Here is a 19,789-nt window from a genome sequence, read left to right as displayed (position 1 = left end):
CAGGCTGATTTTTGCTATTCATGTCGGGGCTTGTTCCGAATTATTTGATTCTGTTACAGTGTGGCCGAATTGTAGCTAATTTGGCTTCAGACACAATTTTCAGGAATCAATGCCATTTTTATCACTTCATTGCAGCTTATAGGATGTGACTGATGAAAATTGATCCCACTTAGGTTCAATATTATCTTGGGCAGACCAGAAAGTGAAAATGGTTTGTAGATAAGATCACCAGGGTCTCGGCACAAGGCTGTCTTTCTGTCCCATATGGCCAAATATATAAATAACAAATTTGCCGCAGATTGAGCAACGTGACCGAACGTGGCTGAAGTGGACCATTGCGGAAAAATTACAGTTTGCGACCGCACATCCACCGGTGCGCTGCAACGAAAGAACTGCGACCCTGTATTGGGTTGTGAGGCTCCAATGGAAGCTATTTTTTGGGGGGCGTAAGCTCATCTCCATTTTTTGATTGTCTGTTACATCTGGGACATTGCGACGCCATGAACAGGTGATTAAAAATTTTGATTCACAGCAAATCCAGTGGCTGACATCCGCACTCTGCGAAACTGTTCTGTCAGTTTCGCCCGAGTGGCTTGGTGCGCTGCAGGCTTTAAAGTAGCAGTTGTTTGAAGGTTTTTTATAATCTAAGCTAATTTCATTAGCTAGTCTATGGCATTTCATATTTTATGTTAGCATTAAGATAGCGTACTTTTGTTAGATGAAATTACATGGTTTGGTAGAACATTTTGGTGTTTAAATATTCAGTACAAGGTTTAATTCTCTTTATTTTATGTGTCAATTTTACAGTAAGCTTCAACTTTATTTGCTATTTATTCTTTATTTTTCCCCGCTCCTTGCACAGGTGCCGCAGCGCTGTCCGGGGCCGTCACCCACACCGTGTCCACCGCAGTCATCGTCTTTGAGCTGACCGGTCAGATCTCGCATATCCTGCCCGTGATGATCGCGGTGATCCTGGCCAACGCCGTGGCCCAGGCGCTCCAGCCATCGCTGTACGACTCCATCATACGCATCAAGAAGCTGCCCTATCTTCCGGAGTTGGGCATGGGGCATCACGAGTGAGTCTCTACGCTGTTGGGAAAACTCTCTTCCCACTATATAGTGCCCTATATAGTGATTCAGGAGTAGGGACTGAATCAGAATCAGAATCATCTTTATTTGCCAAGTATGTCCAAAAAACACACAAGGAATTTGTCTCCGGTAGTTGGAGCCGCTCTAGTACGATAACAGACAGTCAATTTACAGAACACTTTGGAGACAGAAAGACATTGACAAAAAGAAAAACAGTCACTGAGCAGTAAAGGGTTGCTAGTTATCTGGTAATGCCGGTAAATTTTTTTTTTTTTTTTTTTACAATTGTGCAAAAAGATGAAGAGTCCTGTAGGACTGAGAGCAGTTCGAATGACTAATATTGCGATAGTCCGGTGCAATGACCATTGTGCAAAGGGCGCCGAGATTTCAAGGAGTGTATGCAGTTTAAAGTGACTAGTAGCGCGATAATCTGGGACAATGTTGGTTGTGCAAATTTTACAGATACTCCTCAATCAGTGTGCAAATGGAGCAGATGATACTCTGGCATGAGTGGCCAGTATATGCAAATAGTGCAGCATGGCGAGACAACTCCAGTCAGTGCACGAGTAATACATAATTGGCCCCACAGAAATGTGACAACAAACTCAAGTCAAAAAATTGCCAGCATGTTGTAATGGAATTGTAGGTCAGGTGTTTAAGAAGTTGATCGCAAGAGGGAAGAAGCTGTTGGAATGTCTACTAGTTCTAGTTTGCATTGATCGGTAGCGCCTACCTGAAGGAAGGAGCTGGAAGAGCTGGTGACCGGGGTGCGGAGGGTCCGAGAGGATTTTGGACGCCCTTGTCTTAGTTCTGGCAGCGTGGAAGTCCTCAATGGTGGGTAGGGGGGTACCGACAATCCTTTCAGCAGTTTTGATTGTCCGTTGCAGTCGGAGTTTGTCCTTTTTTGTAGCAGCACGAAACCAGACTGTGATGGAAGAACGCAGGACTGATTCGATGACCGCTGTGTAGAATGAACGCAGTCGTTGCGTTCGGAATTATTCACTCATTCTCCACTCCCGAATCACTATATAGGGCTTTTTAATGGACCTTTTAAGTTAACTATATAGTCCACTATATTAAAATCCCATATAACTCTATTTTTAGCAGACTTTTTCATTGCTTCGCATTGGCCTCGTTGCTTACCCTCCATGTTGTAGGAAGTATAATATCCGCGTGGAGGACATCATGGTGCGGGACGTACGCTTCATCACGCTCACCTCGTCCTATCGGGAGCTGCAGGAGATGCTGGTGACCGGTCAGCTCAAGACGCTCGCCTTGGTAGAATCTCGAGGTAGGGCAGGATGTCTTCTAAAGAAGACATGTTATGTAATTGTTTTTCACTATTTAGAACAGTTTCCAGGTGTTTTCATAATGTCTGGGACATGCTTTTGTATATACCCGAAGTTATCAAAATACAAATAGTATTTTGACAACAAATTGCGCGGAATAAAAATAATATGTCACGTTTTGGGGCGTGATGCTTGAGCAGACCAGATATGAATACTGAGCCAAATTCTTCAGTGTGTGTGGATTTGTTTCAAAACGTAAACATCCTTCAAGATGGAGCTGGTAGAAAAAATTATGATACATAAAAATGACTGGTGAGTTCATGTGACACTACTGGGATCGAGAAAATCAAAAAATAAACCACATCGTTAAAGCCCTTGGGGGAAAAGGTTGCGGCTTATAGTCCAAACCTCACTGTACTCTTAAAAAATATTTTGCATAAACTAAATATAAGTACACAAAAACACAGACCATGACAACTTCCACTACCATTGAAAAGTTTGAGGGTCACTTAGAAATGTTCTTATTTTTGAAAGAAAAGCACTGCTTTTTAACAATGTCTTGACTGTCTTTCTGATTAATAGTGTATATGCGCCACAAACATCCGCATTCAGCAAAAGAGTTGAAAGCACTTCCTTCCGGCTTGGGTAAATGGTGGAACTCTTTCGCACAAAGGTGTCAAACGCAAGGCCCGCGGGCCAGATGCGTCCCGCCACATCATTTTACGTGGCCCGCGAAAGCAAATCATGCTTGTCAACTTCCGTGATTTTTGCTCAAATCTGTACCCAAATTCAAAGTTTTAATAATAATAAACAATAATGTTGAGATATTGCATATTCTCTTACCAAACCCTTCTTCTACAGTAACTTCAACAATACGTGACTGAAAAAAAACATAGCTTTTCTTTAAAAATTTAATTTTTAGTGACCCCAAACATTTGAACAGTAGCGTACTTCTCCATTCTTATCCAGATCTGTTAAGTGTTAATGTTATGCAAGCACATGTGACATCCCCTCGCCAATTTCCGTCCACTTCCCGCTCTAGACTCCATGATCCTCCTGGGCTCCATCGAGAAGCTTCAGCTCCAGTCTTTGCTCTCACTGCAGCTGAGCCGCCAGCGCCGCCTGACCCATCTGCGCCAGCTGGTCCTGGACAGCGACGCCAACGACAACCTGACCAGCCTCACCAGCCTCACCAGCGACAGCGCCCCCACTTCTCCACGCAACAGCAATGCTCATCAAGGGGTTCGCTTCCTGGTGAGCACCCAAGAGGTGTGGAGGCGTCCGGGGCGGGGGCCCGAGAGTGAGGGCGGGTCCAACCGGGACGGGGCCTGACTCCTTGCTCGAGTTGGGAAGTAGCGCTTAGACTTAAGTCCCAGCATGTGGGATGCATGTAACAGGAGGTAAAGGCACAGATGGAGCTTGTGCAACACCGTGGTGGTAAGTGCTTTGGATGTAAAGTACAGACGAAACAGTGTGGAAAAGTTCATATTATTATGATGTGCAAAATAATCACAATTATCGGTGCAGGTGTACCTCGAACAGGTGATTCACTTTAATTGCACCATTAGACAGCGTGTGCAGTCATAAAACTAAGTCTAAGCAAATTAACACAATATTAGTTCCAAGATCAGAACAAATTATAGTGAACGATACTACTGTCTTCTTATAAGCACACACAAAAATTACCTTGTGTTTGGCAAGGAAGCTAATCTAAGATTCAAGACAGTGGCGTCGCTAAGACTATTTTGGGGCGGGGTCCCCTAAAAATGTTTTAAGCTCCCCCCAAAATTTTGTTGTTTCTCAACCACCCTAAAATGCCTCTTAAGCCTCTCTAAATGTTTAGAGGGGCCTATATACACAAAATATAAATAACATAATTACTGAAGGCGGCACGGTGGCCGACTGGTTAGAGCGTCAGCCTCACAGTTCTGAGGACCCGGGTTCAACCCCCGGCCCCGCCTGTGTGGAGTTTGCATGTTCTCCCCGTGCCTGCGTGGGTTTTCTCCGGGCACTCCGGTTTCCTCCCACATCCCCACAACATGCATGAATTGGAGACTCTAAATTGCCCATAGGCATGACTGTGAGTGCGAATGGTTGTTTGTTTGTATGTGCCCTGCGATTGGCTGGCAACCAGTTCAGGGTGTACCCCGCCTCCTGCCCGATGACAGCTGGGATAGGCTCCAGCACGCCCGCGACCCTAGTGAGGAGAAGCGGCTCAGAAAATGGATGGATGGATAAACTTTAACCAGGTAAAAGACCTGTTTAAACAGAACATCTCTTTTTGCAATGGTAACCAGGACAAGAAAGTCAACCCAAACCCCGCCTGTGTGGAGTTTGGAATTTCTCCCCGTGCCTGTGTGGGTTTTCTCCGGGCACTCCGGTTTCCTCCCACATCCCAAAAACATGCATGCATTGGAGACTCTAAATTGCCCGTAGGTGTGTGGTTGTTTGTTTGTATGTTCCCTGCGATTGGCTGGCAACCGGTTCAGGGTGTACTCCGCCTCCTGCCCGATGATAGCTGGGATAGGCTCCAGCACGCCCGCGACCCTAGTGAGGAGAAGCGGCTCAGAAAATGGATGGATGGATAGATAATTACTGAAAATAAAGAATCCAAACTCCCCCCCACACCCCCTGTCGACAAAAATGTTTTTGGGGAAAATTTCTAAATTTGGATCAGGGACTAAGCCCCGCCAAACGATGCTCCTGATTCAAGACTTCAGCTCTATTTCTTCTTTCTGTGGCAACTGGTTTCAAGGTACTGTATAACAAGGTTTTATCACCAGACGGAGCAGCACAATGTCCACTGAATTCAAGCAAAAACTGTGGCAAAAACTGTTTTATTGGTTTACATTCTATTTAATTATGCCGTTGCTGTGTTTTTATAAATTACTTATAAAGTGCTATTGCTATTTTTTTATATTAAAAACACATTGGGTTGTTTTATTTACCCTTATATTTCAATCGCGAAAGATGATTTGAGATAAGAATGTTTTGCATTATGAGCGTGGTCGTGGAAGGAATTAAACTCAAGACACCACTGTGCTTTGAACCGTTTCATCCCTATTGTAAACTGTTCAAATATCCTTTCAATTGACATTAACACGCTTGTCTTGTGTGTCTCTTGTCGTCTGTGCCCTTACTTGTGCTGTCTCCTTGGTTCCCGTGCATGTGATCCTTTGTATGCATTTCCTTTTTTGTGCGTGTCTGCGGCTCTCTTTTGTTAATGTATCTTCCATCCAGATCTCCACAGAGGAGTCCTCTTCCTTCAGCCGGGTGGGCTCCAACATTCAGCTTCCTCTTAAATCGGCGCTGAAAAGCGTGTCGGCCGTCAGCAACGCCGACACGCCCGACAGTACGTCATTGCTGAGGCGCTGCGTGATTCCAATCCTTTTGGGATCTGAAAATCTGAATGTGTTTTTTTTTCTCCCCCCAAGGCTCTCAGACACTGTCCTGTGCTGACCAAGACAAGGAGCTGTTAGAGGTGAGACCTGAAGAGTTGAACAGTGTGACTTAGTGTGTTCGGAAAGTATTTAGTGCTTCACTTTTTGCACATTTTCTTAAATAGGATAACATTTTGGTGTCTTTCAACTCATTCTGTCCAATCAGCATCAGATATGGAAACATAAGATACATGTACAGGGTGTGCTCGGTTTACGACAGCGTTCCATTCCAACGCTGGCAACGTAATCTGAATTTGTACATAGATCAGAGTGTGCTTTAGTCTCTGATTCAAGCAGTAGTGAAGTCATCCATCGGGCAGGAGGTGGGGTACACCCTGAACTGGTTGCCAGCCAATCGCAGGGCACATACAAACAAACAAGCATCCGCACTCACATTCACACCTACAGGCAATTTAGAGTTTTCAATTAACCTACCATGCATGTTTTTGGGATGTGGGAGGAAACCGGAGTGCCCGGAGTCAAAACACACAGGCACGGGGAGAACATGCAAACTCCACACAGGGGGGAACCCCAGTCCTCAGAACTATGAGGCTGACGCTCTAACCAGTCGGTCACCGTGCCGCCGAATATCAACTAAACTTAAAATAAAAAATAACTGTTTTAACTAATATCTTCTTTGCAAAGTCATATTTAGTAGCTATTTTCATCCTTTTCACGTGGAGCTGGAACAAGCTCATGGAATTTTCAACCTGTGAGCTACTTATACAGTAAATATTTTGAACTTAACAATTGCAACCCATTGTCTTGTCCAGAAGCCTCTTTGTCATGGTCTGTGTTTTTGTGTACCTATATTTAGTTTTTGTTTTATTGTGCTCTCGTTTCACCCCTCCCGGTGAGAAGAGTCCATCTGAGTCGGTCCCGTCTGAAAGAAGGAAGGCCAAACGTGTGAGGATCTCCATGGCGGTAAGTGTGTCTTGTCTTTTGCCTGGTAACTGTTGCCTTACGACACACACGTAGCGAGTACTGGACCCAAGTATTTGGGGTCGCCAAATGCAGGGCACATATAGACAACCAACCATCCACACTCATATTTACATCAATCTGACAATTGAGTCTTCAATTAACCCTGGGTGACTTTGGACAAGAAGTGGGGTACACCCTAAACTGGTTGCCAGCCAATCGCAGAGTAAAGATAGACAAACAAGTATTCCCCCTCACACATACCGTGGAATGTCCGTTTTTGTGATTAATCCGTTACAAAAAGTCTGATTACAACTGAAGCAGTGTTTCCCATACAATATAATGTGAACCTTTTCCAGACACTCATAATCAGAGGGGGGTATTGTAGCCAAATATTGTTCTCAAGTAAGAGTATTGTTACGTTAGAATAATGACTCAACAAAAGTAAAAAGTACTCCTCAATAATGACTTGAGTCAGAAAGTATTCAGTGTAAAAAAAACGACTCGTACTGACTGAGTAACTTCTGATTTATGTACTTTTTAAATCAGAGCATGAATGTCAAATAAAATAAGAAATTTAAAAAATAAATAAATATGCATGTGGAAATTCCAATTATTGGGGGTGAATTAAGGCCAATTCAGCTCCAAGAAATGGTCTTATATTATTTTGTTTCCACTTGTTAAATGGCACAATAGGGTCACCAGGCAGAGATTACAAAAACATGAACAGAGTTGCAGTGGATATAAAACGTCTACACACCCCTGTTTAAAGGCCAGGTTTTTGTAAAGTAAAATAATTTAGAACAAAATAAACCATTAATGTGACCTAGAATATGTACAACTCGATTTATTTATTTATTTTTTTCTTTTTGAGAAGAGAGGTGAAAATAAACTAAATTTATGTGATTGACTTGGACTTTGGGTTTGGGTTGACTTTCTTGTCCTGGTTACCATTGCAAAAAGAGATGTTCTGTTTAAACAGGTCTTTTACCTGGTTAAAGTTTATCCATCCATCCATTTTCTGAGCCGCTTCTCCTCACTAGGGTCGCGGGCGTGCTGGAGCCTATCCCAGCTGTCATCGGGCAGGAGGCGGGGTACACCCTGAACTGGTTGCCAGCCAATCGCAGGGCACATACAAACAAACAACCATTCGCACTCACAGTCATGCCTACGGGCAATTTAGAGTCTCCAATTCATGCATGTTGTGGGGATGTGGGAGGAAACCGGAGTGCCCGGAGAAAACCCACGCAGGCACGGGGAGAACATGCAAACTCCACACAGGCGGGGCCGGGGGTTGAACCCGGGTCCTCAGAACTGTGAGGCTGACGCTCTAACCAGTCGTCCACCGTGCCGCTGGTTAAAGTTTAAATAAAATAAATTAAAATAAATCTGGTTGCACGAGGACGCAATCCCTCTTATAAATGGGATGTGGCTATGTTCAGGAGTAACAGATCACATTCAAACTCATGTTCAATGGAAGTCCACACACGCGTGCCACCATTTTAATTTTGAAGTGCCAAAAAAACAACACATGCATAGGGCCTTTCAGAAACATTTGCTTTATTAACTAGAATGGCTGAATGAAGAAGCTGTTTGTTGACCAGATTTATTGTTAAAGTATAGGCTTTTTACTAGATCTGATTACTAATGGTACTTGCACTTCAACTATAGTATATACTCGAGCGAGAGAGATTACACCATGGCAAAGATGCATGTTTTACAGTTAATTTATGACCATAAAATAAAGATAGCGTTGCCATACGCACAGCCAAAACAAAAACATCTGCAACTCGCCGCAAGATGTTTTCTCAAGTTTGAAGTAGGCTGAATAATCCAAGTTTGGGGAGTTACAAGGCTGTACTGCATGATAAACCTGTTGATCTTTATAGTCTGAAACGTAAACACAAGTTGAATGGCTTTTTCTTCTTTCTTCTCTCTTTTCCAATATGAGTCACGGATTGGCCCGCGAAGCCCAATAGAAGATGTGCAGACATGTGACTTGTGTTGTTTGAGTGATGAACTTGAGTCAAACATCACTGTGGTTACGTTGGATTGGTGCAACGGCGCTGTGGTAGAAGTCGAAAATTAAAGTCTAAAAAATAGATCGCGCACGCCATTATTGACAAATACAAGTAGTGAGCAGCATGTAGATCATTGTAGTGGAGTAAAAGTACTTAACATAAATACTCAAAAGTATGATCCATTAACACTACTCTGACAAGTACATGTTATACAAAATATTGCTTGAGTCAATGTAACAGAGTAAATAGTGCGTTCCTACCCACCTCTGCCCATAATATTGACAGAAAATGCATTTTATCAAGAATAACTATAGTTTAACACACAGAAAACAATGTGAAAATATATATGATTAATGAAAATTTTCTTTGACATCTCTTTATGGCTGATGAAAGACGACATAAGGGGAAGAGGGAAGATTAAAGGTTATCCTCGTCTTTTTTTTTTTTTTTTTTTCCCAACTGTACGAAAACGGAGCAGATGTACCAAAACTGGGGCAAAAATTTGCCCCCCAAAAAAATAAATAAAAAAGAAAAGGCAAACTGACTTGTACCTAAAGCTACTGGTTATGAAATGAAGGTTCTAACTGTATGAGCAACAGTGTTGCCACAGTTACCTTGAAAAAGTAACTTATTTACATTACCGATTACTTGAGCTTAAAAGTAACTTTATTACTTTACTGATTACTTGATTTCAAAAGTTAGAAAAAAGTAACTTTAGTAACTTCCAGCAGCTGCCAAGTGGCAGGAATATCACTTATCCGCAGTACAAAAAAAAAAGCATTAGCTAAACCGTACCCATTACTTGGTAGTGTCCGCCACACAAGTTGTAGAATGATGTCATCAATATGAATCAATAACTTAAATATTAGTGTAGTTGAAGCCAAATTAAATCAGCAACTTAGTGCAGACTTGACATGACAACACAGTACAGTAAGTACCGAAACGTAAGCACACCATTCTCACTAAACTTCTCTAATCTTAGTTTATTGATAGATGGATGCCGAATGTGGTCCATGAAGGCAACTGTGTGTGTGTGCGTTTGTGAGTTCGTATACGTAAACGTGAAAGTGATTTCCTCCCACATCCCAAAAACATGCATGGTAGGTTAATTGAAGTCTCTAAATTGCCCGTAGGTGTGAAGGTGAGTGCGAATGGTTGCTTGTTTATGTGTGCCCTGCGATTGGCTGGCAACCAGCTCAGGGTGTACCCCGCCTCCTGCCCGATGATACCTGCCATGGGCTCCAGCACTCCCGCGACCCTTGTGAGGATAAATGGATGGATGGATGGATGGAAGTATTATAAGTCCTTCCGTGAGTCTGTCCTTATTGTATGACGATTTATGACCACGCATTTCGGTATCAATAAATAACCCAGAATGCATTGCGCGCTTAACACGACAGTAAAACTGCATTCTTAATGTGTAAATAAAAAAGTAACAACAATCAAATACACTTTTTACAAAGGAAAATAACAAATATAGTAATAACAATCACCTCCCAAATCAATAGTGTGGGTGAATGGTTAAATGTTATTCACTGGCTGGACTGCAATTTCTCAAGTCTCCAGCAGCCACAAATCAATACTTACTGAGAGACATTGATGACTCAAAAGTAAGTATTGCTGGTTTGAAAAAGTAACTTGTCTGATTACTCTCCCGGAGAAAGTAATGCGTTACTTTGCTCGTTACTCAAAATGGTCAAATTCTGAAGTAACGTGTACTTTACTTGTACTTAGTAACGCGTTACCGGCATCTGATGAGGAATTGCGAGTCAGAGTCCACTCACATTTTCTATTACCATACTAAAATTCCTAAATTCATGGACACCTCTATCAATTAATGTCACTTTATTTTTTCCCACATGCAACATTTCTTCCATTTTAATTAGTTCCACAGCATTTCAGTCCAGCATCATTTTTTTTTGTAGTTCTGTTTCTTATTATTATTATTAGTGTTTGTGTATGTAAATATATTTTGTCTCAACAGGATTCAACTGATGTAGAAGATTGTATGAGCCCAACTGAGGTGAGACCTGACAATCAAACACAGAAGAATAAAGGCGCTAAAGTAGTATTAGTCATAGTAGTAGTAATAGTCTTAGTAGTAGGACAGGGTTTCCACGGGTCATTAAAAAACATTAAGTCAAATGGATTTTGTGAAAAATTAGGGCCTTAAATGGAATTGAAAAGCATTAAATACAATGTCCAGAGGCGTTAAAAAAAAATGTAATCCAATTGATGGACAAACATTGTGATTCACGATTTATTTTGATTCTATAAACATTTACATTTTGATTAAAAGTACAGTGTATCGATTGACAGGCAAAACTGTTCAATTGACTTTGGTCTACGGCCGGTGCACAAAGTCAAAACACCAAAAGTTTGGACTGCTGCGTCCTGTGAACAAGCTCATGCTGTGTCGAAAGTGCGAAAATGAATATGTTGGGAAAAAAAAGGGGAAATGCAAATTTCAGCTGAAGTGGCTGACTGAGGAATTTTTCAAAACCTGGTTAAAGAAACGTCGCCGGTAAACCCGGAGAGGCGTTCTGCAGCGTTTGCAAAAAGACTTCCAAACTTTTCACAATGGGCGTCAACGCTGTGAAATTGCACATCCTATCAGCTAATCACAAGTCGGCGAATAAAGGCAGGCGGCAGTTAACTGTGCCGAATTTATTTGCCGTGACAAACATCGCAACTTCTGTTGTCGCCACCACCACTATGACAGCTGCTGCTACTGCTACAACCGCAGTGACCGCCCCCAGCAATGTCGCTACAGACACTGGGGAAGACCAGCGACCTACGAGCAGTATTTGGCTCACATGCGACTTTGAACGCAAAGGTGCACTGCAGTGCAACACCACTCAGGCATCAGATAGTATCTCTGAGGTATTTTAAAAACAGATTTCTGCAGTTAACAAAGCAGGACCCTTTGTGTTGATGTTTGATGAGAGTTTGAACCATTCATTCATTCATCTTCCGTTACGCTTATCCTCACAAGGGTCGCGGGCATGGTGGAGCCTATCCCAGCTATCTCCGGGTGAGAGGCGGGGTACACCCTGAACTGGTCGCCAGCCAATCACAGGGCACATAGAAACAAACAACCATTCGCACTCACAGTCATACCTACGGGCAATTTACAGTCTTCAATTAACCTACCCTGCATTTTTTTGGGATGTGGGAGGAAACCGGAGTGCCCAGAGAAAACCCACACAGGCACGGGGACAGCATACAAACTCCACACAGGCGGGGCCGGGATTTGAACCCCGGTCCTCAGAACTGTGAGGCAGATGTGCATATATCCGGTTTCCTCCCACATCCCAAAAACATGCAAGGTAGGTTGATTGAAGACTCAAAATTTCCCTTAGGTATGAATGTGTGCGTGAATCGTTTGTACCCCGCCTCCTGCCCGATGATAGCTGGGATAGGCTCCAGCACACCCGCGACCATAGTGAAGAGAAGCGGCTCAGAAAATGGATGGATGGATGGATGAATTTTAAATGTGGACTCGTCGGACCACAGAACACTTTTTCACTTTGCATCCGTCCATCTTAGAGAAGCCGGCGGCGTTTCTGGGTGTTGTTGATAAATGGCTTTTGCTTTGCATAGTAGAGTTTCAAGTTGCACTTACGGATGTAGCGCCGAACTGTATTTACTGACGTTGGTTTTCTGAAGTGTTCCTGAGCCCATGTGGTGATATCCTTTACATATTGATGTCGGTTTTTGATGCAGTGGCGCCTGAGGGAGCGAAGGTCACGGGCATTCACTGTTGGTTTTCGGCCTTACATGCAATGATTTCTCCAGATTCTCTTAACCTTTTGATGATATTATGGACCGCAGATGATGAAATCCCTAAATCCCATCTTTGCTTATGAATGACTGAGGAATTCAGGGAAGCTCCTTCTATACCCAATATTGGCACCCACCTGTTCCCAATTAGCCTGTTCACCTGTGGGATGTTCCAAACAGGTGTTTGATGAGCATTCCTCAACTTTATCAGTGTTTTTTGCCACCTGTCTCAGCTTTTTTGGAACCTGTTGCAGCCATAAAATTCCAAGTTAATGATTATTTGCTAAAAACAACCAAGTTTGTCAGTTTGAACATAAAATATCTTGTCTTTGTAGTGTATTCAATTAAATATAGGTTGAACATGATTTGAAAATCATTTTATTCTGCTTTTATTTATGTTTAACACAACATCCCAACTTCATTGGAATTGGGGTTGTGTGTGTATGTATATATTTATATGTAGTAGGATGTGGGCATTAAATTTTTCATAAGTTGACAACAGCATTAAAAAGCATTAAATTGTATGTGCTGGGAAAAACCTTAGAAACCCTGTAGTCGTAGTATTAGTATTATGTCCATCTCTCTTGTCTTAGGTTGCCGAGTGGGAGGAACAGCAGCTAGACCAGCCGCTGGATTTTAAGAACTCCAAGATTGACCCAGCTCCATTCCAGTTAGTGGAGCAAACCTCCCTGCATAAGGTGCAACCACCCCACGTTGTGCTCACGACTGAGCTTCTGCTGTTGTTAACATCCTTCTTTCTTTCTTATGTCCCCGCAGACCCACACCATCTTCTCCCTGCTGGGTCTGGATCACGCCTACGTGACCAGCATGGGCCGTCTGGTTGGTGTCGTCTCTCTCAAAGAGGTTTGCGTTTGTCTTTACACCCATAACGATTTTTAACATCTTAATAGGAAAAACACGCACTCTTATCACACCCCACATCACAGGATTATCTTTTAGAGACATCCAATAATTGGACTTTGCTGGGTTTGACTGGAAGGGTTGAAAGTGCTCCAAATCCGGCCCACTTTTCAGTATGTGTGTATCCCACCGAACCTTTACAATTGATGGCAGGGACGTACTGGACCCAAAATTCAGCCCAGGAATTTAAATGTAAAGGCCCCCGGTGTGCAGAAACAAAGAATCACAAAGTCAGGTCACAGAGACGTGATCATTTTCTGATTGGTGGGAAACAACAAGAATCAATGACGCTTGCAATACATAAGGACGAAAGTATTTGACAATTTTGTATACTAAATTATTTGCATAACAAATGCATGGTCTGCTAGGTCTAATATTTTGCCTTTTTCCCACTGTGCCCATCCGTAGTCGTGCTGCTGGATCCGTCCTCCACTGAAAAGATCTATCAGCTTTGCACATTTTGGTTCACAACTGGTGTGGGGGTAGCGGGACGGAGACGACCCACTTAGGGCTTGTCTGCTGCTTAACAATAATTGTTGGTCGAACCGCACACGGCACAACAGCAAAGTCACAAATCAATGCTGCAGCCTATACCGGTTCTGCGGGCGGAACACTTGGCGTGCACGGTACTCGCGAACGATGCGCTCATACACGGCTTTGTTGACATAAGACTCCCTATAAGTCGAAAAAAAAATCTCTAACACACTCCACACCACAGGATGATCGCTCAAGATTAAGTTTTAGAGACATCCGATAATCGGGCCTTTGCTGACTTCTGGATTGGGTAAAAAAAGTAACTGATTATCAGTATGTATGGTTATTGTTACTGGTTATTGTTCCAACTCCATACACACACACACACCTCATTGACCACACACAAGAATTTGTGATTGTAAATATTGAACAGGTTTAACATTAGCGATTGTCTGCCCCGTCTGTTTTGTAAGCTGATTGGGAATGAAAAAAATCACTATTAATACACCCCGCACCACAGGATAATCGCTCAGGATAAGGTTTTAGAGACATCTGATAATCAGGCCTTTGCTGACTTAGATAAGAAGTGGTGAAAATGCTAAAATTTTGCTCGATTATCAGTATGTATATATCTCTCCTAACATTTATAATTGTCAATCCCAAACATTTTTCCCAGAAAATAGGGAGAAAAAAATCATTCTTAACACTCTCCAAATCGCAGGATAATCACTCAGGATAATCTTTTACAGACGTCCAATAACAGGGTCTTTGATGACTCTGATTGCAAGAGAGGTAATCAGGCTCAAAAGTGACCTGCTTATCGGTATGTGTGTACTTCAGCCATGTTTTCTTGTCACTGATGCCCCTGGTCCCCGCATGTCCAGCTCCGTAAGGCCATCGAGGGCTCAGTGACGGTGACCGGCGTGAAGGTGCGCCCCCCTTTGGCCAGTTTCCGTGACAGCGGCAACACCAGCAGCATCTCCGAAGTAACGGAGCTCCACAAGCTGTGCATCCGCCACCGGGGGCTCTCGTTGCCGCGGGAACCAAACCCGCCGGACCAGGTGGACGACCAGCCGGACGTGGCGTACCAGGAGATGCCCGTCGACGTGTCGGACCAGACCGGCTTGCGGTTCGAAGCCGGCCCAGGCGAGGCGTCGCACCCTTTGTCGGAGCTCCAGGAGAGCCCGTCGTTCGCCGAGGACCAATCGGAGTTTACCTTTGACTGCAGCCCCTCCCACACTGAGGAGTCCGAGCTGGTTTGTGACTTTGAGCCACCGCCGGGCCAAACTTCTGAGCCAGACCAAGTGGAGCAAGCAAGCAGGAGTCCGCCTCTTAGCGGGGACCTATCAGAATCCGAAGGGGCGAGACCATTCGCTAACACCCAATCGGAGTGATAAATGTTGACATTGCATCCATTTGTATACCTACAATACCATAGTTCCATTTAAATACTGCCTTGTTTAAGCAGCAGTTTGGCTATGTTGGGAATCACTCCCTATCCACTATTTAACATCCTAAATAGTCGGTTTGCCATTTTTTAGGGTTCTTCAAATGTGTTCAAGTTATCCCGACATCAGTGGTTCTTAAACTTTTGAGACCAAGTGACAAACATTGCAATTCATCAAAAACAAAACAGTTTTTATTCCTAAAAAGTACATTTCGTATTACTGTCAGCCACATGCATATACTCATAAACAATACTCACAGGCACATTCTTTATCCTCTGCAAAAAACGATTATTACTGCAGTTTACTGAGTCAGTATGACTGTATTATACTGTCTCCCGGTGGCCAAGTCTCACACAACAAAAGGAGCTGCAATGAATTACTCGTGATGCGCAAACTGTCAAATTCTTGACATTCTATTCAATTGTCATTTCAATATATTTTTCCAAAGTACAATATTATAGTGCAAATTTCCTCATTAAAAAACACTTGATGACTTTTTAAATTGTTTTTGGGGGGCAGAACGGCTTAATGGCATTTCCATTTGTTTCAATGGGCAGCAATGATTTGCGTTGCAAGCATGAGCGCGGAATGAATTAAACTCGTATTTCAAGACACCACTGTATTGCAAATAAAAGATCAATTGTACCTAAATAAATGTTTGAAAGCAAACTATTGAAGTTAAATACAACTGAACTGTAGTTTAGGGAGTTATATTTGTTTTCTTTTTCCAAAATTTTTATTTATTTTTTGCCTGCCACTAGAGAGAGCCGTGTACCACTACACATACCACACTTTGAGAATCACTGGTCGATATAGTGCACTCAGTCTATCCCACTATGCATCTTGTAAAGTAGTTGAATGATGCTCACGGGAAAACAATGCATTGCGCCGAGACAGAAAAAAATCATTTATCCGCGTTCGACGATTTTGACCCGAGGTAGATGCTTCCAAGCCATAAATATTTTGCCTCACCCACTCTTGAAATGATGCAGGGATTGCAGATTTTTGTGATAATACATTGCAGTCAGGCGGCACGACTGGTTAGAGCGTCAGCCTCACAGTTCTGATGACCCGGGTTCAATCCCCGGTCCCGCCTGTGTGGAGTTTGCATGTTCTCCCCGTGCCTGTGTGGGTTTTCTCCGGGCACTCCGGTTTCCTCCCACATCCCAAAAACATGCATTAATTGGAGACTCTAAATTGCCCGTAGGTGTGAATGTGAGTGCGAATGGTTGGTTGTTTGTTTGTATGTGCCCTGCGATTGGCTGGCAACCAGTTCAGGGTGTACCCTGCCTCCTGCCCGATGACAGCTGGGATAGGCTCCAGCACGCCCGCGACCCTAGTGAGGAGAAGCGGCTCAGAAAATGGATGGATGGACATTGCAGTCATATCAGAGCTTTTAATTGGCCCAAGTCATTGGTTTATCTTTATTAGCATGCCATTCCCCATATGTAGTTATTCGCTTTAAAAAAAATAATTCGGCATGGTAATTTTTTAGTTATGCCTTGCAGACCACCGGGTATCCCTGAACTCCAGTTTGAGAACTACTGATTTTGCCAATCCAATCAAAGTGCCAGCCTTATCTGCACCCCAGACTAATAGAGGGCAGCATATTCTACTTCATAGGTTGACTTTGCCCGATCACACACATTTGATTGTACGGCAATACCTCATGTCTACGTGGTTTTTCATTACGGTAAAGTAGGGGTGGGGAACCGACGTGGTACAATATTTAACCCACGAATGCTCACAATATACAGATGCATCTCACTAAATCAGAATATGGTAGAAAAGTTGTTGTTTTTTTTTCAATAGTTTCACTCAAAAAGTGAAACTCAATAAATACTTGGGGATTTGCTTTTGAAAAATATTTTCCCATCTAAAAATCTATATTAAAAAAAAGTTTTGATTTGAACATCACGTTCTAATTCCTTGAGATGGTGAATTTTGGTTAATTTCCATTTGCCTTAAGCTATAATATTTAAAATAACTGGTTTTAAGTCATAAGTTGCACTTTGTGTTGAATTGTACTACTAAAATAGATAATTTCCCACCATATTCAAATTTATGATAATGCACCTGTATATATGTATTTTTGTACAAATGCTCTTGATGTAGGCAGCACGGTGGACGACTGGTTAGTCCTCACAGTTATGAGGACCCGGGTTCAATCCCCGGCCCCGTCTGTGTGGAGTTTGCATGTTCTCCCCGTGCCTGCGTGGGTTTTCTCCGGGTACTCCGGTTTCCTCCCACATCCCAAAAACATGCATGCTAGGTTGATTGAAGACTCTAAATTGCCCGTAGGTTGTTTGTTTGTATGTGCCCTGCGATTGGCTGGCGACCAGTTCAGGGTGTACCCCGCCTCCTGCCCGATGATAGCTGGGATAGGCTCCAGCACTCCCGCGACCCGTGTGAGGAGAAGCCGTTCAGAAAATGGATGGATGGATGCTCTTGATGTAAATTTCATAAAGTTTCACAAAAGTTATTGACATTTATGCAACTTGAAATTGTATTTTATTATAATGAGTTAACAACCTTGCATCATATTTTTTTTCATAAATTTACCATGACTTTATTAAGGCCCCTGATTTAAAAGAGGTTCCCCACGCCTGCTTTAAATCATGACATGAATGTTTTAATATATTCCAGTCAGGTCACAATATTCCTTGGTTACCGTATTTCTTGCTATGGATTATGGGTATAATCATCCCCATCGTCAACCCATGTGTCTTTGATGTGTTTATGGACACCGAAGGTGGTGCATGTTGAATTATGAATGATTGTAGAATCACCAGCTCTCATCTTTAAATATCTACTTGTGCGTTGATTCATTCTGTACAGACAAATGAGTCACATGCGACCAAATCGAGAGGAAAGCACAGATGTTAACTACCTATTCCCCATAATGGGCTCATGTATGATGTATGAGGTTCTATTCTATAGCATATATATAATACAGTATGTATACAGTATATTTGTAAAGTGGTGTTGGCTCATTCATCACCAGATATGCAATAATCACACAGTAATAATGCAGTAAAGGGAATTTAGCAAATTCACCCAGCCTGCATTGTTTCATGTTTTGGGTGAATTTTACTGTCTGTGACAACGTTACTAATTTTTTTGTTATGTTTGTCTGCTTTGAACAAGTATTAGAACCACACCGAAAAGAAAAGAAAAATTGCAAAAATGTTCTACTTTTTCTCTCCAAAAGATACTTGTGATATACACAACTTTATTCTCATAATATTACGACTAATCTAAAACATGTATGATTTATCTCATAAAGATGTCTTGCAGTATATCCAACTTTATTCTCATATTATTACGACTATGCTCCAAAATATTTTTCTCAAAAACATACTTTATTCTTGTAATATTATGACGTTAATCTTAAAAAATAGACTACTTTTTTTTCTCAAACTATTCTATATTCTGTATTCTAGTAAGACCGTGAGGTTAATATCTTTGCATATTTTTTTCTTTTCAGTGTATTTCTAATACTCCTTCGTTCTTGTCAGCCTCCTCGACAAAATCCCCACCGTCTCTCTGTCTCTTATTATTACTGACAACAAAGGCAGCTTCCAAAGGTCCACCAGGCTGGGCAGAGAACTACAGGTATAAGTACAGGTACAGGGCTCCGAATACGCATGAAGCACACAGTAAATACCACGATGGCTTTAGATTGGAAGCCTCTGGTGGCTTTTATAAGGGCAACAACATATACAGGTACAGTAACAACCGTATAAACTGCCACTGTATCGCCACACAAACATATGGCAACATGCACACGAGTATATGATATGCTATTATATTACATGATATGACCAAGAATATACAAATATAATCCAGCCTGGCCTTGAATGCAGTAATGACATGTAACTTAGAAGCACACATGTTGTCGTAGAGCAAATTGTGAGTCTATGTCTGTCAAATATGGATGCAAGTGTGCGTCTCTTTAACTTTTCGAGCCATTTTTTTGTTGTTGTTGGGCTCTTCTGTAAAATGTCTGTAAATGTGTGCGACGATCCTCTGTTTGCATCGGCGAATGTGACGTAGTGCTCGGCCTATAAGAGAAAACGCACAGAGTTCAATGTAGGCTGGTTTGCAGCGTTTCTAGTTCAGCAATAAGTCTGTAGTACACTATCTCCCTTTATATGGCCTGTACATGCTTATGTACATATATGAACATACATGCAAGTGTAAATAGAGCCATGATGCATTCAGAGTCAAACAGCCATTGTTACTTTTCAGAGAACATGAAATATGTTTTTGTACATGAGCAACTGATTTTGGTTTCAAGAAAAAGCACCTTGGGAAAAAATATGGTTGTCTGTCTTTTTTTTTTTTTTTTGCCCGTAATATGTTAGTTTTTTTTTTTTTATTAGTGTGCAAGCACCAGGGTG

General features: G+C 42.3%; 1 protein-coding gene across 6 annotated transcripts in view; it reads left to right on the top strand.

Moving 5' to 3' along the window:
* clcn2a (chloride channel, voltage-sensitive 2a) overlaps positions 1 to 17,692 on the top strand; it is a 94,761-nt gene extending 77,069 nt beyond the window's left edge. For 4 of the 6 annotated variants that reach the window (XM_061798559.1, XM_061798558.1, XM_061798556.1 and 1 more), the window contains exons 16-25: positions 863 to 1,076; positions 2,247 to 2,380; positions 3,421 to 3,647; positions 5,619 to 5,730; positions 5,813 to 5,859; positions 6,680 to 6,742; positions 10,745 to 10,783; positions 13,137 to 13,241; positions 13,321 to 13,407; positions 14,823 to 17,692. In XM_061798559.1, coding sequence (XP_061654543.1) covers positions 863 to 1,076; positions 2,247 to 2,380; positions 3,421 to 3,647; positions 5,619 to 5,730; positions 5,813 to 5,859; positions 6,680 to 6,742; positions 10,745 to 10,783; positions 13,137 to 13,241; positions 13,321 to 13,407; positions 14,823 to 15,332 — 1,538 coding nt within the window. In that variant the 3' untranslated portion in view covers positions 15,333 to 17,692. The remainder of the gene's footprint in view (positions 1 to 862; positions 1,077 to 2,246; positions 2,381 to 3,420; positions 3,648 to 5,618; positions 5,731 to 5,812; positions 5,860 to 6,679; positions 6,743 to 10,744; positions 10,784 to 13,136; positions 13,242 to 13,320; positions 13,408 to 14,822) is intronic. The other 2 variants (XM_061798557.1, XM_061798555.1) reach the window with 1 other exon arrangement.
* Positions 17,693 to 19,789: the final 2,097 nt, after the last annotated feature.

Source organism: Phyllopteryx taeniolatus, chromosome 14 (assembly GCF_024500385.1).
Source record: "Phyllopteryx taeniolatus isolate TA_2022b chromosome 14, UOR_Ptae_1.2, whole genome shotgun sequence".
In the NCBI taxonomy this organism is placed as follows: Eukaryota; Metazoa; Chordata; class Actinopteri; order Syngnathiformes; family Syngnathidae; genus Phyllopteryx; species Phyllopteryx taeniolatus.
This window is presented reverse-complemented; position numbering and strand designations above follow the sequence as displayed.